Source organism: Diceros bicornis, chromosome 26, assembly GCF_020826845.1.
Source record: "Diceros bicornis minor isolate mBicDic1 chromosome 26, mDicBic1.mat.cur, whole genome shotgun sequence".
Lineage (NCBI taxonomy): Eukaryota > Metazoa > Chordata > Mammalia > Perissodactyla > Rhinocerotidae > Diceros > Diceros bicornis.
Window position 1 is genome coordinate 11713708 of NC_080765.1, and position 24001 is coordinate 11737708.

Here is a 24001-nt window from a genome sequence, read left to right on the forward strand (position 1 = left end):
AATCACTGTGCTACATAAGATTTTTCCGAGGGGCTTCTGGTGATTTTGATGATTAAAATCTTTAGATCTCAGAAAAGCTTTGAGAAAAGCTACCGAAGGGCCCACGCCAGTCTCAAAGGGTGCATTTATTTGAAACGTGTGGCCCATTCCCCCCAGCGTTTCTGGAAGGAAAATGGTTTGGGAACAGCTTTCTCTCTAAGCTTAAGACGCGCAGCGGGACCTCTTATCAGCATTTCCCAGTTTTCAGAGAACGTGAAGTCCACTCTGCGAACCTCCTGCTCTCACAGCTTGACCCATCTGGGAGCCCAGGGCGCCTCTTTCTGTACACCTGGCACTTCTGGTCCCGCCCCGATTCGCGAAACTCCCAATCCCAAGCCTGTGCACTGTGATTGACGTGCTCTCGGAGCAATTATAGTTGGTTATGGCGGACGGCCGCCCGGCCTCTCCGACGACCCCGCCTCCCTTTCATTCTGCAAGAAAGAACCTCGGCACGGGCGTCCAATGAGAAGCGTCTCCACCCCAAAGATCCCGCCTCTTTCGGCGCCGACCCCGCCCCGAGGGCCGGAAGGATGCCCGCCCCTCGGCGTGGCACGGCCCAATCGGAGGGCCCGTTCGTCCGGATGGACGGCAGCCGGCCCAATTGCCGGGCCTCGGGTGGTGCCGCCCCGCCCCTCCGCCGGGGCTGAGCGGCGGGCGAGAGTGGGCCTCGGGGCGGCGGCGGCGGACGCGGCCTGAGGGAGCGGCCGGAGCCGCGCGGGGCTCGCCTCGCCCGCGGCGGGGTCCATGGCCTGAGCGGCCATGTCCGGCGTGGTGCGGACCCTCAGCCGCTGCCTGCTGCCGGCCGAGGCCGGCGGGGCCCGCGAGCGCCGGGCGGGCGGCGGCGGGGCCCGCGACGCGGAGCGCGAGGCGCGGCGGCGCAGCCGGGACATCGACGCGGGGCTGGCCCGCGAGCGGCGCGCCGTGCGGCGCCTGGTCAAGATCCTGCTGCTGGGTGCGGGCGAGAGCGGCAAGTCCACCTTCCTCAAGCAGATGCGCATCATCCACGGCCGCGAGTTCGACCAGAAGGCGCTGCTCGAGTTCCGCGACACCATCTTCGACAACATCCTCAAGGTGCGCGCGCCCCGCCGCCCCACCCGCACACCTGCGCCCAGGTGCGCGCAGGGGCGGCCCCGCGGACCACCGCGCCCCGGCCGGGACCGCGGCCCCCCCTTCGTCTGCCCCCTGACCTGGCTGCAGCTCCCAGTGGCCAGGTGCTCCCAGCCTTGGGGGGCTGGCCAGGGATGCGCACCCCTTCTCCCCGTCGGCCTGATGGCCTTCGCCTGTGCTCTTCTCGGGAACTCGGGGGCGGTGGAGGCGGAAAAGCTGGGCGACAACTGGGGATTTGCCGGGGGCGGGGGTGGGGCGGGTCTTGGTAGTGAGGAGGGCCCCTCCTGGACTCTGGGTCGAGGACGCGGCCTGGCAGGATGGCATCTGCGCGTTTCCCACTGCCAGTCTTCTGGGGTCAGGGAGCCATCCTTGTCCTGCCTTTCCAGTGAGTGCAGAAGAGCAGTGTAAACTGCAGAGGAAACCGGCCGCAAGTCTCTCCTTTTACACTGTTGTTGAAAATTTCGAACAGATACAAAGTAGAATAAAACGAACTATGTGTACCCATGGCCCTTGTCCCGCCAACTTCGGCAATGATTAGTTCAGGGCCAGTCTTGTTTCCCCTGTATCCCTGCCCCCGTGATTTTGAAGCAAATCCCAGGCATTGTATAACTTCATTAGAAAATACTTTAGTATATGTATCGCCAAAAGATAAGGCCTCATTTAAAAAACATAGCCACAGTACCCTTATCAGTATCCAGCCTTAAGAATTAACAATAACTCCTTAATATCCTCAAATATCCTGCCAGTGTTTAGATTTCCTCTTTTGTTGCATAAATGTTTTGTTTGTTTCCATCAAGATATAAATTAAATCCTTACATTGCAATTTTTAATGTCTCTCTTAAATGGTGTGTTATCTCCAGGTTCTCCTATCTCTTGTTCCCTTATTCTTTGCAATTTATTTGTGGAAAAAACCATAGAGCTGACAAAGTCTGGGTTCTAGTCTCTCTCTACAGAGAGCCTGTGCTAAAGGGCCCCAAAGAAAGGAAATCTGGAGAAAAGTGATGGTGAGGGGAAAGTAGAGTCTATCGGGCACCTAAATAGGGTCATTTCCTTTCTTTCTTTCTTTTTTTTTTTTTTTTTTTGAGTTTACCTCTACACTTTTCTTGTCCCCTCACTTACTCTTTCCCAGGCCCATTTTGGGGCAGCCAAATTACAGGTATGAGGAAAGTTGTCTTTAAGCAGAGGTAGAAGGAAGCTTGTCATACCAGAAAGCTGCCTGGAGACTAGATTTTATGGTGCCTGAGGGACTTTCAATTTAGCAAAGGGCTGCAGAAACCCATCTGGTACATTTCTTTCCCTTCAGCCATGAGGAAGCTCCGGGCCCTGGAGATGAAGTGGCTCCTCGCTGGGGCCTGGATGCTGGAACCCTGGCCTCTAGACTTGCAGGCCTGCCTTCTTCCAGGATTGCATCAGGAATCTTGCACTAGTACCCCCAGTTCGTTATGTGTTTGTTACTAGAATGTTTCATTTTAAGAGAAATAGCTCTTTTAGGATCCTGACGGGAAGAGAATAATTTGAATGATAAAACACCCTTTTCACCTCTTTCAAAAGCCTCTCTGTGAGTCAGAGCTCTGGCCCAGTACTTCATAAACTTTAAAGGCTGGGTGCCCAGTGTGTTCCGGGGGATGGACTGTGTGTTTAAAATTCCCCTCATCTTCTGGGGTAAAGTGCATTCGATTGTCTCTCTCTGTCACAGAGCCAGATTTTATTTTTGCTGCTTTTTGGACCTCCAAACCAGGCAGGTAGAGTATAAAGATTTGGCTGACTATCTCCCAGTTTTTTTCAACTCGGGAGGCAGAGAAAATGTTTAGAAACATAGAATCTTAAATCTAAATCAGTGTATTAAGTGCGTTTTGGAAAACTCAGTCTTAACCTTTTCCCAATGCATATAAACATTAACTTTTACTGACTTCCTTATCAACAGAAACAGGGTTTGTTAACTGGTATCCTACTTTCCTTCCCAACTTTTTTACTAATTGTAATTCCATATTAAACTCACTTTATCTGTTGGGACTATTTCAGTAACTAATTAGAATTTCAGTTTTCAGTCTAAAACCAAAATCCCCCCCCCCCCAATTTTTATTTGGACAGATCACTTTGGGAAGAAACTTTTTAATAAGGTGCTTTGTAGTGGCTTTAGTAGTGGGCATTTGGATGATACTGTTTAGAATAATAATTGTGTCTACAAATAGATTTAGTGTTAACAGGCTATTTTTAAATACGCACATTGCCAGGGCCTTTCATATATGGCATTTAATTTTCATAAGGCATCGGATGGTATTATCCCATTTAGCCAATGAGGAAATTGGAGATAGAGAGTTTTTTTATTTATTTTTTGTGTGGAGGACTAGCCCCGAGCTAACATCCGATGCCAATCCTCCCCTTTTTTCTTGAGAAAGAGTGGCCCTGAGCTAACATCCATGCCCATCTTCCTCCACTTTATATGGGACGCCATCACAGCATGGCCTACCAAGCGGTGCGTCGGTGCGCGCCTAGGATCCGAACCTGCAAACCCCGGGCCACCGAAGCAGAGCGCGCGCACTTAACCGCTTGCGCCACCGGGCCGGCTGGAGATAAGAGAGTTTAAAATCTGCTCAAGGTCAGTTACCTAATTAGCAGGTCTCAGAGCTGGGAACCAAACATGGTCTTTTTTCTTTTAATTAAACTTTTAATTTCTGGGTAATTGTAGCGTCCCATGCAGTTGTAAGAAATAATACAGAGATCTTGTGTCCCCTCTACCCAGTTTTCCTCCATGGTAAGATCTTGCAAAACCGTAGTATAGTATCACAACCAAATATTGACATTGAGAAAATCAAGATACAGAACATTCCCATCACCATAAGCATCCCTCATGTTGTCTTTTATAGTCACTTCCTCCCTTCTCCCCCTCGCTGACCTGTCAATGACTGATCTATCCTCCAATTCTATAATTTTGTCGTTTCAAGAATATTATGTAAGTGGAATCATGCAAAATGTGACCTCTTGGAATTGGCTTGTATCGCTCAGCATAATTCCCTGGAGATTCACCCCAGCTGTTGCATGTGTCAGTAATCAATAGTTCATGGCTTTTGATTGCTGAGTAGTATCCATGGTATGGATCTACCACAGTGCACCATTTAACCATTCACCTGTTGAGGAATGCCTGGGTTGTTTCCAGTTTCTGCCTATTATGAGTTAAATCTTCTATGAACATTGACATACATGTTTTTGTGTGTACATACATTTTCATGTATCTGGGATAAATGCCCAAGAGTGCAGTTGCTCAGTTGTATGATAGTTGCATGTTTAGTTTTATAGGAAACTGCCAAACTGTCTCCAAAGTGGTTGTACCATTTTACATTCCCACCAGCAGGGTATGAGTGATCCAGTTTCTCTGCATCCTCACCAGCGTTTGGTTGTGTCAGCTATTTTTTATTTCAACCATTCTGATAGGTGTGTAAGTGCTGTCTCATTGCTGTTTTAATTTGCATTTCCCTAGTAGCTAATGATGTTGAACATCTTTTCATGAGCCCACTTGCCATCTGTACATCCTCTTCATTGAAGTGTCTCTTCGTGTTTTTACCCGTTTTCTAATTAGGTTGCTTATTTCTTTTTTTTGTTTGTTTTTTGTGAGGAAAATCAGCCCTGAGCTAACATCCAATGCCAATCCTCCTCTTTTTGCTGAGGAAGATTGGCCCTGAGCTAACATCTGTGCCCATCTTCCTCTACTTTTATATGGGACGCCGCCACAGCATGGCTTCACAGGCGGTGCGTTGGTGCGTACCCGGGATCCAAACCTGTGAACCCCGGGCCGCCACGTGCACTTAACCACTACGCCACTGGGCTGGCCTCAGGTTGCTTATTTCTTTATTGAGTTTTGCAAGTTCTTTATATATTCTAGATACTAGTCCTTTGTCAAATAGATGGTTTGCAAACATTTTCTCCCGGTTTATAGCTTGCTTACCTTTTCATCCTCTTAACAAGGTCTTTCACAGAGCAGTAGTTTTTAATTTTGATGAGGTCCAGTTTATCACTTTTTGCCTTTATGTGTCATGCTTTTTGTATCAAGTCTAAGAACTCTTTACCCAACCCTAGATCCCAAAGGCTTCTCTTATTTATTTTTCTAAAAGTTTTACAGTTGTATATTTTACATTTAAGACCCTCATCCATTTTGAGTTAATTTTTGTATAAGGTGTGAGGTTTAGGTTAAGGTTCTTTTCTTCTTTTTTTTCTATGGATGTTCAGGTTTTCCAGGACTGTCTGTTGAAAAGACTATCCTTCCGTTGAATTGCTTTTGCACCTTTGTCAAAAATCAAATGGGGATATGGGTCTATTTCTGGGTTTTCTATTCTATTCTACTGATCTGTGTCTCTCCTTCTGCTGGTATCACGCTGTGGTCATTACTGTAGCTATATATCAGAGTGATTTGATATCAGAGTGATTTGTCCCATTTCATTTTTCTTTTTCAAGATTGTTTTAGCTATTCTATGGCCTTGGCTTTTCCATATAAATTTTAGAATAAGTCTATGTCTATAAAAAACCTTGCTGGGATTTTGATAGCAATTGTATTAAACCTATAGATCAATTTGGGGAGAACTGACATCTCTACTTTGTTGAGTCTTCCAATCCATGACTATGGTATGTCCTTGTTTATTTAGGTCATCTTTGATTTCTTTCATCAGCATTTTGCAATTATTAGCATACAGATCCTATACCTGATTCATTAAGTTTATACTTAAGTATCTCATTTTCTTTAGAGTAATTGTAAATGATACTATGCTTTTATTTTCAGTTTCCACATGCATGTTGTTAGTACACAACAATGTGATTGATTTTTGTATCTTGATCCTATGTCCTGTGACCCTGCTGAAAACATGGTCTAAGAGTTTTCCTGTAGATTCCTTGGGATTTTCTACATGGATCATCATGTTATCTGCACATAGGGGCAGTTTTATTTCTTCTTTCCCAATAGATATGCCTTTTATTTCTTTTTCTTGCCTTATTGCAGTGGCTAGAGCTTCCAATATTATGTTGAGTAAGAGTGGTGAGAGTAGTTATATCTTCTGTTTCTTTTCTGATATTGGTGATTTGTGTCTTCTCTTTTTGCTTTTGTCAGTCTTCCTAGAGATTTATCACTTTTATTGATTATTTTTTTTCCCTGAAGAATCAGCTTTTTTTTTTTTTTTTTTAGTGAGGAAGACCAGCCTGAGCTAACATCTGATGCCAATCCTCCTCCTTTTTGCTGAGGAAGATTGGCTCTGGGCTAACATGTGTGACCATCTTCTCCCACTTTATATGGGACGCCGCCACAGCATGGCTCGACAAGCGGCAGGTCGGTGTGCGCCCGGGATCTAAACCTGCGAACCCCGGGCCGCCACAGCAGAGCACACACACTTAACCGCTGCGCCACCGGGCTGGCCCCAGAACCAACTTTTTATGTCATTCATTTTTCTTTATGGTTTTCCTGTTTTTAATTTTATTTATTTCTGCTCTTATTATTTCTTTTCTTCTAGTTGCTTTGGGTTTATTTTGCCTTTTTTCTCTAGTTTCTTGAGGTAGAGACTTAGATTATGTATTTGAGACCTTTCCTCTTTCTAATGTAAGCATTTTAAGTGCTGTAAATTTCCCCCTCAGCACTGCTTTAGCTGTGTCCACATATTTTGATTTCTTTTGAGATATGTTCTTTGATCTATGGATTATTTAGAAGTGTGTTGTAGTTTTCAAGAGTTTAGAGATTTTCCTGTTATCTCTCTGTTATTGATTTCTATGACTCCATTATGGTCAGGGAACATACTTTGTATGATTTTAACTCTCTTAAATTTGTTGAGGTTTGTTTTATGGCCCAGAATATGGTCTATCTTGGTATATGTTCTGTGCGCCTGTGTTGGTGAATGTTCCATGGCCACTTGAAAAAAAAATGTATATTCTGTTGTTTGGAGTTTTCTACATATGTCATTTAGATCCTGTTGGTTGATCGTGGTGTTGAGTTCTGTATCTTTGCTGATTTTCTGTTTAGTAGTTGCCTCAGTTGCTGAGGGTGAGGTATTGAAGTCTCCAACTGTAACTATGGGTTTATCTATTTCTCCTTTAGCTCTATCAGTTTTTGCTCTGTGTATTTTGACTCCGTTGTGTGGTGTGTAAACATTTAGGATTATTCCATTTTCCTAGTGGATTGATCCTTTTCTCATTACATGTTGTCCTTCTTTGTCTCTAGTGTTTTTCTTTGCTCTGAAGTCAACTTTATCAGATATTGTAATATAGCTACTCCTTTTTTTATGAATGCTTTCATGATATGTTTTCCATCCTTTTAACCTACCCACATTGTTGTCTTGAATTTCTTATAGACAGCGTATTATTGCACCATATTTTCTTTCTCTACTCTGCCAATCTCTGTTAATTAATTTGTATATTTAGACCATTTACATGTAAGGTAAGGTAATTAATATGTTAGGGTATAAGTCCCCCATTTTATTTTTTTTATTTTTTATTTGTTTCTTCTGTTTTTTTCCTTCCTGTGGGTTATTTAAACATGTTTTAGGATTCTATCTTGATTGATTGATTGGTGATTGATTTTTGAGTATATCAATCAAAGCTTTGTATCATTTTCCTGTTGGTTGCTTGAGGTTACACTATACATATGTGACATATCCCAGTCTACTGGTGTCAGTGTTTCACAGCTTAAGTGAAGTATGGAAACTTTACTTCCATTTAGATCCCTTTACCTTCCCTACTTTTTAAATATAAATGTCTTAAGTATTTCTTATTTTACTTTGAGTACCACATCATGTGGATTTACATCAGTCATCAAATGTGATTTAAGGAACTCATGGGAAGTAGGATAGTTTGTTTTATTTACCCCTATTTTTACCAATTCTGGTAGTGTACTTTCCTTCCTGAAGTTCTAAGCCTTTTCCTGTTACCCTCTCCTTTCTGTTTTAAGAACTTCCTTTAGCGATTTTTTAAAGGCGGGTTTGCTTACAGCAAATTCTCTCAGCTTTCCTTCATCCAAGAATGTCTTTATTTCCCTTATTCTTGAAGGATGTCTTGCCAGCTATAAAATTCACAGCTGACACTTATTTTCTTTTAGTATTTGAAAAATGTGCCACATTCTTCTGGCCTCCGTGGTTTCAGATGAGAAGTCTACTGTCATTTTTATTGCTGTTCCTCTGTCAGTAAGTGTCATGTCTCTCTGGCTGCTTTTAAGATTTTTCCTTTGTCTTCAGTTTCCAGAGTTTAATTATGATTTGTCTCGATGTAGGTTTCTTTCAGTTTAATATATTTGTGGTTTGCTCAGCTTCTTGAATCTGTACGTTTATGTCCTTTGCCAAAATGGGAAGTTTCCAGCCATTATTTCTTCAAAGACTTTTTCAGTCCCACTGTCTTTCTCCCCTCCTCCTGGGACTCGTGTGATAGGAGTGTTAGCCCTTGTTACTGACCTCCAGGTCCCTGAGACTCTGTTGCCTTGTTGAGTGGGGTTGTAGCCTCAGTAGCCGCGCTACCCCTCCCCCAGCTGACACTGGGGTGGGGTGGGGCAGCAGAGCAACAACCTGCCAAACCACCACTTCTTCCTCCTGCCACCTGGGGCTGGGTCGGGATGGAGACTCAGCTCCCCTCCTACACTCCCCTGCTCAGGGAATCGGAGCACCTTCTCTACTTCTAGGCAGGGGCTGGGAGATGACATCCCTGCTTGGCCCTACCAGCACTACCTGGTAGGCCACTTGGAACATGCCCGCTGGTTTGTGGGGCGGGAAGTAGGGGGGATCAGCTTCCCTTTCAGCCCCTCTGAAACCTCGGAAGGCCATGTGTGCAGTTTTTCTGTTGGTATTTGGCTGGAATAGGGTAGGTCCTTTGGCTAGGGGAACAGGCTTTTCTTGGAGCTCTTTCCACCCTGTCCTGGATAGGTAGGAGGCATTTAGGACCTGGGGGGAGCGCACTGTCATGTCATTCCTCAAGTCCCGAGGTCCCAGGCACCTGCTGCCTTTTTTCTTCCTCCTTCTCTATATTGTTGATTGTGTTATGTTCAGAGCGTTTTAGTTGTAAGGAGAGGACCTGCGAGGAATGGAGACACTCCATCTTGGTAGAACCGGAAGTCCTGTCATCCTGGTCTTTCGACTGATTCCAGATTCAGGACTCTTCCTCCCTGATCACAGTTGTGCCTAAATTTGAACACAGCATTTCTTTAACTTCATTACCACACACCACCCTCTACAATGGATTATTTGAATCTACTGGCTGCTTTGACTTCCCATAAATATTCCCAGTAAGTCTTCCTATTCATTCCTTTTGTTTTTATAACTTGAAGATGACATTCTCTCACTTCCTCAGTGGGCTGTCTTTAAGGTTGGTGTATTTGGTGTTTCAGGAATTGTGTAATAATGCCTCTGGTGATAGTGCGTGCCTTGATGTTTGTGTGGAAGGCTTCAAACCAGCCTGGCTTTATCTCATAGTGGTTCCACTCCATCATCTGTAATTTCAGGTGTCATTTTTAATTACTGCATTTCACATCTAGGTAGAAGTGAATAAAATGTTCTCTGTTTGAAGGTCCTTTGTTATATGGACTGGAAATCATAATGCCATACACATAATTGCATGGGTGTATCATTTAACCACTCAGAGGTGGACCTTCCTTGTGTATATTTGTATTGATAATTTAGAAACCTTGTGAAGAATTCGTTTATTAGAATTAGTGGTCTCTTGTTGACACTGAAACAAAAGAATTCAGTTCAACAAACGTTTTATGACCACATACCCAAAGTGTTATGCTAGGTGCGGGTGGGGGACGGGACATGTAGTCATGACTGCTGTCCTGTCCCTACCCTTCTGGCACTCTGACCAGCCGGGGAGACAGTTGCACTAGTAACCTTAATACAGAGTGTGAATGTGTACCAGGTTAAATGCCACTGTAGAGGTGGAGAGATGGTTCACTGGAGAATAGGGAAGATTAATTCTGGCTGAAGTATCTGGAAAAGCCCGTCAAGGAAGTGTGATTCGAGCTGGCCTTTGAAGGTGCTATAGGATTTCTTCAGGTGGAGAAGAGCACACAAATGAGACCATTTCAATGCCATATGTTTGTCTGTCAGTTGAGACAGAGAATTCTAATAGGTAGAGGTATTAAAGAAGAGTGAGTATAGGAACTACGTGGAACTTTCTAGTACAAAGGAGTGGACATAATATGGTGGTTTGCTAGAGACCTGTAGTCACGATACTCTTTAGCTGAAAGCTGTGGACCTTCTTCCTAGAAAATTCATATTTATGCGTATAGTTTCAAGGAGTTCCTTAGACAGCCTAAATCCCAAAGTGGGCCTACATATGCTCTATGGACTTCAGTTTAAGAAGTTTTGTTGTAGAATATAGAGGTTAAAACATTTTTTTTAAAGAATTGTTTGCTGTGTCATATTTACTTTTTGCTAAGGCGAATAGGACTTTGAAGAAGCCTATACTGCTGTTGTGTATTTTTAAGCACTTAGAAACTCCTGGCCTGCAGAGTCTTGGTTTCTTGGATTCAGAAGAATCACTTTGGGCTTGACCCTACAGTGGGTGTGCGTGAGAGCAGAAGCATAAATGTGCTTCTGGGACTGAGAGAACAGTTGGGTTTTTACTGCCTTGTGGGCAAATTGCATTTAAGTAAGAAGTTTACTTGGACACATGGACACACATCGTTGGTCCTTTAGTAATGTCAGAAAACAGAAGACATCTTTTTCCATCAGTTAAAAATCCCAGAGAGACCCCCCTGGCCGTTGTTGGGGATTCAGAGCACATGGGTGATTGGTCTTCCCCTCCAGCTTTCAGATTGACATGTTAATTATTTGACCAAATCTATTTCAGGGGAGCAGTAGTTGACCTTCAGTCATCTGCCATGTAAGATTGGGAATATAGCTGGGCTTGATGGTAGGTAGTGTTGTGTTGACAGCTCATAATTATTTTCTGTTATTACATAGTTGAGAGTGGGAACATGGATCTTATCGGTTTTAAATGGAACTGAAGATTTAAACTTAAGGCTTATCTAGAGATGTAATTATAGGGTGATCTTCAAACCAGAGAAGCTAATGTTGTGTAATGGACCTGGTGCTTAACTTGCATTACCTGAAGGGCAATGCCATTCCTTAAAGACATGCTGGTTTATTTCATGTTATAACTATTATAGTTTGTTTGTGTTTAAACAAAAGCAATAGAGTCCTCTTTGCATCTTCTGTCAAGTGGGCTGGACAAAGCAGCTGCTTAGTTTCAACTGATTACCCTTTTAGAGTGAGCAAAACATGAAAAATAGTTGCTGACCATGTGATAGGTTAATCTTTCCAAATGATTCTTTTGTGCATTAAGATAATTGTCTCGTGTTAGGATGAATGTTAGGCAGGTCCAGGTACGTTGGTGTATGGAATGGAAAACATACTTTGCATTCTGTGTTAGTGCATCAGTTAGAGAGGCCCGCACTTCTGCATTGGTCAGGGGGACTGAATCCGTTTGGAGCTTGTGCTTTGGAAGTCCAGCACCCATAGGACAGAGAGGGACAGTTGTTACTCCTGGCAGTATTTGCAAGGGCGTGGAAAGTGGCTGGAGAGCAGCACCGCAGTTCTGGATGACCCCAATCCTGCTTTCTGAAGGAGGCAGTGGCCCAGTAGGCGGCACCTCTCTGAACTTGGGCATCTATTTGACTGTCTAGTTGAAAAGCCACGGCACCAGCTTTGTCAGATGGCCTGGTGACATCAGACTCAGCAGCGAAGACTGGCCTAAATGAATATTTATGGTGTTAGCCAGTGTACCCAGGCCTTAGGTAGTCAACTACTTAAACTGAGTTAAGCAGAAACTCTAAGCCAGGAGAACACTCAGACTCAGAATTTCTGTCCTGTGCTCTGTTAATATTCCCATTACTTTGGTGGAGTGTTCCAGTGATTGTGCATGGTGTGGCTTCCACCAAGCCCTCGAGTACCTGTCTGGGGTGGTCAGATCAAGGTTCTCTGCTATATCCAGGGAAGGCCAGGCTAGTTGTTGGGGCCACAGGAAGACCTGTGCCCATCGTTCAGAGCCCGGCCCTTTGCCCCATGCTGTGTGCGTGGTGCTGAGTGGAAGAGTGCACAGTGGTGAGTCCTCGTTATGGTGCCTCTCTGCCTAGTTGGCTTCTGCGGGGACAGGAAACACAGAGGAGGGCAGGGCAGGAGAGGGGACATCACTGGTTAAGTCACTGGGAAAACAGGGGAGCCCTAGCCGAGCTGAAGGAGGCCGTCAAGACTGTCTACAGGATGTATGAGATTCTTCTGGACTAGTGTAGCAGTCAGTATCCTGGGGCCAAATCATTGATTCAGACTCAGAAACTTGGGACACAACAGTTCAGTGCTCAGCGTCAGTCAGGGTGAGCATGCCCCACAGTCACTGACCTAACACCAGGTGATGCATTTGCATTCATTTTCAAGGTACAAAGATGAACATCTTTGTAGACAAGATACCCAGTGTTCCAAACGAAAAGACTTGACGTTTACCAAGGAAGGAAAAGGAGCGATTATTTCAAGTCTCACCTTATCTGGTTTCCATTACAGGTAACAGAGAAGAGCTACCTCAGAGGTTGGTTCTGGAATTTTTATAATGCCCATTAGCAGGATTTTTTTTTCTTTTTTTTTTTTTATTGTGAAATTTTTGTTGTACGTTATTGTTTGTCAGTCACCATATAAATGCATCCGTTCACCGCTTATGCCCACCCCCCTTGCCCCTGTTAACCAACAGTTCTATCTGTCCATGTGTTGGTTTATCTTCCACACGTGAGTGAAATCATGGAGTATTTGTCTTTCTCTTTCTGGCTTATTTCGCTTAACATAATACCCTCCAGGTCCATCCATGTTGTTGCAAATGAGACGACTTTGTCTTTTTTTATGGCTGAGTAGTATTCCATTGTGTATATATACCACATCCTCTGTATCCAGTCATCAGTCGAGGGATACTTGGGTTGCTTCCATGTCTTCGCTATAGTGAATAACGCTGCAATGAACATAGGGGTGCATAAAACCTCTTTGGATTGTTGATTTCAGGTTTGTTGGGTAGATACCCAGTAGTGGGATAGCTGGATCATAAGGTATTTCTATTTTTAATTTTTTGGGGAATCTCCATACTGTTAGCAGGATTTTTAATCTGTGTTTTACACTGATATTTAGTTCTATGTATACAACTGTTGGCACACAGGAGAGGACCAAAAACTATATTTTTGTGGCCACATAAGTGTTTTTTCAAGCAAATGAAGTTCCATAATATTAGTTTTAGGATGGGGGAAAGGAAACATTTTTCCCTAGGATTCTGATGACTTGATTAGATAATTAGAGGCTGAAAACTCTGTTAAAAGTGTGGAGTGATATGGAAAAGAAGGAGAAACTCCCTGAGAGATGAGCTGGTCAGAACTGAGAAATAGCAAACTGGTTCTTTGCCTTCTTATCAGTGCACATTTGATATGACTATAAAGTAAAGAGATCGTGTTTTAAACAAACATACCAGGACAACAGAACATGCTAGTTAAAGCAGATGTCTCATTAAAAGTAATCATCTTGGGAAGCCAAGTCAACTACTTATTAAGAGTGTGTTTGTGTGCTAGTTGCTGCAGAAGCTGCAGAGACCATGTCTGCCTGAAAGGAATAATACCTTCTCTCTGCATTGGGAGCTTTTGTTTTCCTGTTTGTGTTTAAAGCACCTTAGCGGTTATCTCATTTGATCCTTTCAGTGACCCTGTAAGGTTAGGCTGGGGGCTTACTCTGGTGGGAAGGATTTTCATTTTTCTAGCCTCATCTTTCCACAGGGAGAGATTTCAGCTACAGGAATTTTCTTCTCTGTCATCCCCTTTGCTCAAGAGAGGACGGGTGAGCTGCTTGACCGGTGAGTTTGGGAGAAGGAAGTGAGCACGCCAGCTCAGCTCCCTCCAAGTTCTTTCCCCTGGAGGCACCCTGCCCACAACGAGCATGTGTTCTTGTTTCTTAGTGCCATCAGCTGTAGAGATGGCCCCCCCCCCCCCCCCCCCCCGTGTTTGTCCAGCTATGCCCATGAGCAAACCTACTTGGCTGCAAATCTAAAACCAAACTCTCCCATCTGGCTTTTATTAGTAAGAGAGCCACTAGTTTGATCTCCATCTCTGACTTCTATTTTGATTTCCAAATTGATTCTAGCCTTGGGAGCAGAAGAAGAAAAATTAAGAGTCACTGAGTATGAATTTGCCTGGGGTCACCTTTTAGGCTAGAAATCCCTTGTTGACATCCAAAATCCTTTTGGGTCTTTTTGTGTGATGAGTGGAAATAGCAAACTGATCATTATTTTAGGAATAAATGTAGTTGTACCTGAAGGAAGCCATCACCTTCTATTTTCTAATGCAAAACAGAACTGATCAAGAATGCTAACTGCTTACTGGCTTATGTGAAATATTAGAGTTTGATGGAGCCTTGGAGTTGCTGAGTTTCTGACCTCCCACACAGCGTCTCTTACAAGTGGTGCTTCAGCCTTCGCTTAAGCAGCTCTTAGGTCAGGGACTCACTGTGGCTGCCCTCACCTCACTGAAGATGTTTCCTTTCCATTGAGTTGTTATAGGTGACTTGGAAACACTTGGACCTGTTTGACCTAGTGTTCTGCAGAGCAACACAAAATATAGACCCTCCTTCGAGGTGATAGCTTTTCAAGTTGTTCTATTTATTTGACACATTACCCAGGTACTGTGATACAGCCAAGAACAAGATCCCTATCCCTATCTCTGTGGGTAGAGCTGCCATTAGCCTCATACGGTCCTTATACTCCATGCGCCTTTTAGTTGGGTATCTGTGACTTGCAGCTGAAACATTCAGAATCCTAAAGGAGGAGAAGGCACCAGCTCTGTGGTGAGCTAGAAGAAAAGAGTTCAGGCATCTATGCAGAAATAAAAGTATAATGATGTACACCTTAAATTTATACAATGTTATAAACCAATATTACCTCAATTAAAAAAATAAAAATAAAAAAGGAATTCAGGCGGAGGAAACCAGAGCAGCAAGAGCAAATGCCCTGAGGCAGTAAGGCAAGAAAGAAACTGGCTTTTAAGGAATGAAAGAAAGCTCTGTGGAAATGATGGATGGGGAGGTGGAAGAGAGAGAACCCAGATCAGACCTGGCAGGGCCTTCTTGGCCAAGGCAGTTCTGGCTGCAGTGGGGAGCAATCGAAGAGTTTCAAGTAGAGGATTGCCTTGATTTACATTTTTAAAAGATCAGTCTGGGGAAATGTGTTTGAATGGAGCAGGATAAGATCATAGAACCTTCTCCCCTTACCTAATGGGATGAACATATACATTTATATATATGTGTATACATTTAAAAAATAATCTTAACATGAATATAAAAAACTCATCAGAAGTAATCAAGGAAGGAGAAGGAACATTATTACACATGTAGGTTGAACTATATGAAATTCTGATATTTGACCATTTTTGACCTACAAAAATTGCAGTTTCAAATGGTCTAACCTAATATTGCAAAAACACTGTGGCCAAGGGAAAAAGAAGATTCTAGGGCTGTGTAGTGCATCTCTTGACCACAGCCCCGCCCCCAAAACTAATACTGAGGAATGAGAGTGAGTCAGCAGAGTCCTGAACATTCTCACTGATCCCCTTCACTTTGGAGAGGAGCAGACCCAGGGGTGTGGAATAAAAGCCCTGGGAAAATCGGGGAAAGTGAAGGGGTCTTGGCATGGGTGGACGGTGTGCTGAGCCAAAGCTGCGGAGACAGGGATGTGAGTTTGAGGTTGAGGACATTTCATAGGATTTCAAAGAAAAGCCACTTGACCTCAGACAAGTCTTCAACTTTCTTCACCTCCATTCCCTCAGATGTGGATTGAAATAAACAACTTTCTGTCAAACTAGCTCTGGTCTGGGAAGACAAATAAGGTAGAAATGCTACCAGGGAGAATCGAGCTAGAGCCCTTCTGAGAAGAGTAGGTTGGTGCGAGTTAAACATGAGAAAGTTGGGAAGATGGCATGGCAGCGCTCAGGTGCTGTATCCAAAAGGGGATGGCGGGACAGCCTGCAAGAGAGGGATGAAAGACCGAGTCCAGAAAAAACGGTGATCCGTGGAACAGAAGTCAGTTGCCCAAGAGTGCTTTATGTTCTATAAGAATAATAAGCATGTAGATGATGTAAAACAAGAGCTCAAGGATGATAAAACAGTAAAATGAGATAAAAAGGGAAATCGCAGAGTTAATGACATAAACTGAAAACTAGACAAGACCATTACAGATCTCATAAATGAGTCAGAAACAGGAAGGAACCAAGTGAAAAGTTAACCATGACGTGGGGGGACATGACCCGACCGACTCACCATTGAGCCCCGTTGCAGAGTTAGGAGTTGGAGAGACGACTGACTGCTTCAGGCGTTTGCATGTAAACTGTGCCTAAACTTCCATGTCCTAAGAATTCACAGAGGGAAATAAAGGTGAATTTGCCCACTGTCAGGCTGCTGTGTTCTTCTCTCATCTCTCTCATCATAAACTGTTCAGGCAGGGACTGCAGTGGACTTGTGTGCTTTAGTCCATCTCTGTGTCATCCCTGTAAGCCCTTTGTATTCCATTGCGATGAACGTGCCATTTAGCTGTAGGTCTGGTCACTAAAGAAGGATCTGGTTGAGCAGAGGGCAGTTTTTCCTTGGCCACGTGCTATGCTGAGGTCCCCCAGAGCAGGAATAGTTTCATTGGTTTCCCTTCCTGGTGTTTAACCTGGTGCTTGCACCTAATGGGAGTAGAAGAGGACTCGCGGGCAGGCACCTGCAAAGTTCTGTAAGAACTTGGGCCTTTCTCCCACCTGCCTCCTTACTACCATACAACAATAATAACTGCTTTCACGTGTGTGTGGCTTTACAGTTTTCAATCCCCCTTTCACATAATTATCTCATTTGTGAACTGTGGCAGCTTCACAATAACTGGAGAAAAGCCAGGCAAGGAGCTGCATGTCAGAGGAGAAAAACGCGTGACTTAGCCTAACAGGAGTTGGTGGCAGCGGACTGTGTTGATGTACTGAGGCTCATCTTTAAAAAATGGGACTATTGCTTAAGTGGTGATAACGTTTCCAGCAGTTGTGTATCGTTTTTCCTGCGCTGTGATGTCAGTAGTAGATTTGGGAACTCGAGCACAGTGTAATGATTGTTACAGGTGAACATAACCACAGCTGAATCTCGTGTCGGGTACAGTGCAGAGCTCAGAGGGATGCTCACGCTCCCACACACGGAACCCAATAGTTCAGGTACCATGATCCTGTTGTAAAAACATATGTAACCATATCTAGAAAAAAGTCTCAGAAGAGTAACAAAATACATTTTTATTTCTATGAAACAATTATGAATTTGTTATTTTTAAAGTGTATTTTCTACAGTAAAACTTATTCTGGAGACGGTCTTGGTAATAGTAATTTTATAGTATGAGTCCTTAGGAGTATGATTTAAGGATCCAGTCGTGTTTAAAGCCTTTTCCCCCATGTTAACTCCTCTGCAGTTACCAGGATGTTTTCATTTTGAATTGTAGGTGTTTTAACTTAATTTGTGGTTTGAATCTTGCTTTAGAATTCTTGTAATCTTGAATATTTGCAGAATGTGTAAATATTTGCTGAGGAGACCACAGCATCTTTGGCATTTTTTAAATTGGATTCTTGTCTTGTTTCTTAATTCTTGTCTTATTTCTTAATTCTCGTTAACTTCGGGAAAAGAGCCACTGAGTTGTCTGAGCTCTCTTTCCTGTAGTATCAGGTACAAATTAAAACTTCTGACAAAGTAAAATGCCCTTTTCTAGTCTTTCATTATTTTTTAAAAAATAACAGCGTTATTAAAAATAAAGAATTGGGGATAAGGAGAATGTTTTAAATGTAAGTGTTTTTGAAGTAGATTAAAAGACTTAAATCTTGAATTGAGCTTTCAAAAAAAACTTTGTCCAATGTTTTTATAGTTAATTAGCAATATATTGTAATAAATATACATGAATAGTTATTTTCTTTTGTATTATTTTTATAATTAATACTCTGGTGATTGTTTCCCTGATTATATCTTTTTTCCCCAAATAGTTTTGACATTGATCCTGTCACCTAGTCTATTTTACGTAAACGACGTGATCCAGGAGGGAGTCCTTTAGTGCTCAATAATAGATTCAGTCACAGATACCTAGCACTTAGAGTGTCTGTAGGTGTGTTGACTTGAGGAAAGGTTATCCCCCGACAGAGACATTCTTATTCTTATATGGAACAAGGCAGGGATGCCAGTCTGATAATCTAATAATTCAGTGATGTTCTTGAGATTCTAGTCAGTTAAGTAAAAGAAAAAAGAAATTAGTTGTATCTTCTGGAAGGGCAGGGACAAGATTAACATTAGTAGTAAATCCAGAATATCATCCAAAAAGTTTTTGGAATTAAAAACAGTTCCACGAGTGGCTAGATACAAAATAAATGTTTGTGTATGAACGTGTGTGTGTGTTTGTGCTTTCCTGTAATAGAAAAATATCTCATTCATGACAACAACAGGAAGGATAAAATACCTAGGAATAAGCAAGAAGTGGGTGAACCCTGTGTGATGAAAGCCAGAAAACTTTACTGAAGAGCATAAAAAGACGGGCAAAATTGGGTTCTTTTTTGTGAGTAGGAATTCTTGATATTGTAAAAATGCCGTTTATGAATCGAACACAATACCAGTCAAATCCAAATATATTTTCCTTGGAACTTGACAGAATGATTCTGAGGGTTGTGTGGTAAATACATGTGTGATAATAATTAATAAAATCCTGGAAAAAATGCCTCATGTTGGGGGCAGTTATCATGAGAAATATTAAAGTATTATAAAGCTACTGTAATTAAGTACTGGCTAGGGAACAGACAGTGGATCAGTGAGGTAGAATAGAATCCCAAACAGACCCAGGTTCCTGGAACTTCAGAATATCATGAAAGGGGGCTTTCAAAACAGTGGAAAAAGATATACGCTTGAGTAAATGGTTTTGTGAAAATGACTAATCACTTAGGGAAAAATAGAGTTAGGTCCCTTTGTAATACAGTAATAAAGTCCTTATGATTAAAGATAAAAATATTAAAAAGTGGATTGTAAAAAGACTAGAATAGAATGTAGATGAGTACTTTTATGATCTTAGGATATGGAAGGCCTTTCAAATTATGACACCAAAGACAGAAATGATAAAGGGCGGAGGGTGGATCTTTTTGACTCCATAACAACTTTTAAAATGCTGCTTGGCGAAAAAGAGCATGAAGTTAATCTGGGAAATAGTATTTACAACATAAGATAAGAAGCTGATGTCCTTAGTCCTCTAGTATTCATCCATCTACTGCTAACTTCCAGATTTACGTATTTAGCCTTGACTATGCCCTTGATCTCCAGCTTTCATGTATCGCTGCCTCCCTGAGGTCTCCACCTCCGTCCCTTGGGCATCTTGAACTTGACACGCAAAACCAAACTCCTGGCCCTCTTGTCCTAGTTTGCTCTGCCATTTCAGTACATGGCCCCACTGTCTGCCTAGTTGTTCAGTCTGAAAACCTAATCATCTTTGAAACCTCTCTTTCCTACATCCAGTCCATTGGTGAGTCCTGTTGACTCCCCATATCCTGAGCCCCCTCCTCTCCTCTGCACTGGTGGCAGCCTAGTCCAGGTCCCCCGTCCTCTGCTAGGTTGTGCAGTAGCCACCCCACTGGCCCCTCAGGGAGTCAGTTTAGGTGCTTTAAATCAGGACGACAGTGTTTGAATTCATGGGACATCAAAAACTTCACTTAACCAGCTAAAGTTGCTTTAATATGACCTTTTTATTTTGACTCTGCATTTTTCATAATCAAGGTAACATTCACATAACAGGGGCCAGCCCGGTGGCATAGTGGTTAAGTTCGCACGCTCCGCTTCGGCGGCCTGGGGTTCGCCGGTTCGGATCCCGGGCACGGACCTATGCGCTGCTCATCAAGCCGTGCTGTGGCAGGTGTCCCATATAAGGTAGAGGAAGTTGGGCATGGATGTTAGCCCAGGGCCAATCTTCCTCAGCAAAAAGAGGAGGATTGGCAACAGACGTTAGCTCAGGGCTAATCTTCCTCACACACACACAAAAATTCACATAACATAAAACTATCCATTTCAAAGTGAACAATTCAGTGGCGTTTAGTACGTTTACTGTATTGTGCAACCATCACCTCTACCTAGTTCCATAACATTTTCATCACTCTCAAAGGAAACTCAGACTCCTTGAGGAGTCACTCCCTGTTACCCACTCCCCCAGCAACCTTTAATCTGTTTTCTGTCTCTAGGAATTTGCCCATTCTGGATATTTCATATATATGGAATCATACGATATGTAACCTTTTCTGTCTGGCTACTTTCACTTAACATATTTTTTTTAAATTAATAGCTTTATGTTTTTAGAACAGTTTTAGGTTTACAGAAAAATTGAACAGAAAATACACAGTTCCCACATACCCTCATCCCTCTGCCAAAATATCCCTGTTGTTACCATTTTGCATTAGTATGCTACATTGTTATTATAGATGAACCAGTATTGATACAACTGAAGTCCGCAATTTACCTTAGGGTTCTCTCTCTGTGTTACACAGTTCTTTGGGTTTTGACAAATGTATCCATCACTACGGTATCATACAGAATAGTTTCACTACCGGAGAAATCCCCTGTGCTTCACCTATTCATCAGTCCCTCCTTTCTTCCTCCCAACCCCTGGTAACCACTGACCTTTTACTGTCTCCATAGTTTTGCCTTTTCCAGAATGTCATATAGTTGGAATCATACAGTATGTAGCCTTTTCAGATTGACTTCTGTCATTTAGCAATATGCATTTAAAGTTCCCCTATGTGTTTTCATGACTTGATAGCTCATTTCTTTTTGTCACTGAATCATATATGCTTGTTTGGATGTATCATGGTTTGTTTATCCATTTACCTATTAAAAGACATCTTGGTTGCTTCCAAGTTTGGCAATTATGAATAAAGCTGTTATAAACACTTGTGTGATGGCTGGATCCTATGGTAAGAGTATGTTTAGTTTTGTAAGAAATTGGCAAACTGTCTTCCAAAGTGGCTGCACAATTTTGCATTCCTACCAGCAATGAGTGAGAGTTCCTGTTGCACTACATTCTCGCCAGCATTTGGTGTTGTCAGTGTTCTGGATTTTAGCCTTTCTATTAGGTGTGTAGTGGTATTTCGTTGTTTTAGTTTGAATTTCCCTGATGACTTAGGATATTGAGCTTTTTCTTATGTTTATTTGCCATCTGTTTATCTTTGGTGAGGTTCAGATCTTTTGCCTGTTATTTATTTGGGTTTTCTGGGTTTTTTATTGTTGAATTTAAGAATTCTTTGTATATTTTAGATACAAATCCTTTGTAATTTTTGTGTTTTTTTTTTTCAGTTCTTCCCGTCAACGGCTTGTTTTTTCATTCTCTTAAGCATGATGTTTACAGGGTTCATCTACATTGTAGTGTGTATCAGTACTTCCCTCCCTTTTTTTGGCTGAATAATATTCCATTGTATGGGTGTACCACATTTTTCTTATCCATTTGTCAGTTGATGGACATTTGGGTCATTTCCACTTTTTGGCTCTTATAAATAATGCTACTGTGAACGTTTATGTGTGGACATATGTTTTGTGTGAACATGTTTTCATTTCTCTTGGTATCTAGGAGTGTAATCACTAGAACATATGGTTTCTCTGTGTTTAACATTTTGAGGAACTGCCAAACTGTTTTCCAAAGTGGCTGTACCATTTTATGTTTCCACCAACAATGTGTCAGGGTTCCAATTTCTCCAGGTCCTCATCAACACTTGCTGTTGTCTCTTTTGTTATAGCCATTGTGGTTTTGACTTGCATTTCCTAATGGCACTGAGGATCTTTTCACATTTTTATTTGTTTTGTCTACTTTTGATTAAGACTCTTCTTTTTGATCTGTTGACTTTCACTTCTTCCTGTTTAATGACACCTATGTGAGGATTCATCATACTTTTATAGCGATCACCATATATTTATATATTTGGTAGCTAATGACAATTTTTGCCACTCAGATGCCAAAGAATTGGAAATATCCAGTGATTTTTAGAGTTTTATTATTTTTAAGAGACTGTTGGGAATGTAAAATTGGAATGAAAATTCTTCAGACTTGTTCTTTTCAGCAGTCTGAGTTTCCACAGCAGACCACGTTTATTTATGCCTGCGTTTCCACAGCAGCCGTTTTGCTGGCTTGTCTGCTTTTCTATCCTTCTTCCTTCTGTGTCCAGTACATGAATGCAGCATAAACTCAGACACTTTTCATAAGGCTGTTTTCCTGCTTAAGAAATTGTAGTGGCCCTTAATCTCCCTTAAGATCACATAATGTCTAAGCCAGAAATGACCACGATAGCTGATTGTTGGCACAAAAGCCCTCCCTGTCCTTGCTAAGATAGCGAGTGCGTTATTTCACACTGAGGATGGGAGCACGTGCCAGGTGACTGTGCCCCTCCAGATATTCTCTCTGCCCTTTCCACTCTGCCCTTTGTCCTGTGGGCTGACCTCTGCAGGTTTTGTGCTCTCCAGCCTCTGGTTGGCCAGTGCAGAGTCTGGTCAGAGATGAGAGGGAGGGAAGGAGAGGAGAGCATAAAATTGGAGTATTTATTGCCCCAAGTTTCCTTCTGTGCCCCCACACCTTTGTAATTAATCCCTGATTTGAGTGTGCCATATATGTGTTTCCTGACGGGAACCTGGATTGACTTAGGGTGTAAGTTGGTATAACCTCTCCTGAGGGCGATTCAGTGACTGAAGATGGTCACGAGGGCTTGTGTACCCAGGACCAGGACGGGTGGGAGGCAAGTGAGGTGCCACTCTCAGGCACAGGCATTGCTCTTCGTGACCAAGAGAGAGCCTCCCTCGGTGTGTGCCCCATGTGTCCTCACTTCACCCTGCTCCAGGCCCTTCCATGTGCATGGAACCACGTGGCAAGCTTGTGAGAATGCGGATTCCCACTCAGTGGGCCTAAAAGAGGGCTTGGGACTCTGCATTTCTGATAAGCTCCCAGGGGAGGTTGTAGGGCTGCTGGTCCTCAGACCACCCTTTGTTGTTTTTTTTTTTTTCTTTTTTGCAAGGAAAGGCTCACCCTGAGCTAACATCTGTTGCCAATATTTCCTCTTTTTTTTCCTCCCCAAAGCCCCAGTGCATGGTTGTATATCCCAGTTGTTAAGTCCTCCTAGTTCTTCTATGTGAGCCGCTGCCACAGCATGGCAACTGACAGATGGGTGGTGTAGTTCTGTGACCAGGAAATGAACCTGGCTGCCGAAGCAGTGCAAGCGCCAAACTTGAACCACTGGGCCATCTGGGCTGGCTCTCAGACCACCCTTTGAATAGCGAGGATTTGCACTGCAGTCTATTTCATGATATTAACAACCTGGAACCATTTAGCAACCAACAGTGGGGGTTACTTGGTTAAATTACAGCATGTAATGGGCACCACACAGCCACTGATAAGTCATGTAATCAACTGCGATTTATTGAGCACCTCCTTTGTGTTAGGTGCATCAGTGAAAACAACAAAACAAACCCCTGCCCTCCTAGAGCTCGTGTCCTAGCGTGGGAAACAGACACAGACAGCCGGGAAATAGACAGCCGGTAGAAGGTAAGAAGTGCTGTGGGAAAAAGAGAAAGACCAGAGGGAGGGAGACAGAGGGGAATAGCGGAGAGAGCACACTGTCAGAGGTGACATCTGAGCAGAAGGAGGAGGCAGGAGTTCTCAGACAGATACTGGGACTGAGGAAACCCCCATGCAGAGGCACTAGGCCTGGTTAGGCTGGATGTTAGAAACCAGTGTGGTGGCACAGAATGGGGGAGGAAACCACGGGAAAGGGGGCAGAGGAGGGATGCAGATCCTGTGGGACCATGTAGGCCGTTCAGGGGACTTGGGC

General features: G+C 43.0%; 1 protein-coding gene across 1 annotated transcript in view; it reads left to right on the forward strand.

Annotated features, from left to right (window-relative positions):
- The first annotated feature begins 751 nt into the window (after positions 1–751).
- GNA12 (G protein subunit alpha 12) overlaps positions 752–24001 on the forward strand; it is a 116098-nt gene continuing 92848 nt past the window's right edge. The window contains exon 1 of the mRNA XM_058569391.1: positions 752–1110. Within this exon, the coding sequence (XP_058425374.1) occupies positions 799–1110 (312 nt within the window). The 5' untranslated portion in view covers positions 752–798. The remainder of the gene's footprint in view (positions 1111–24001) is intronic.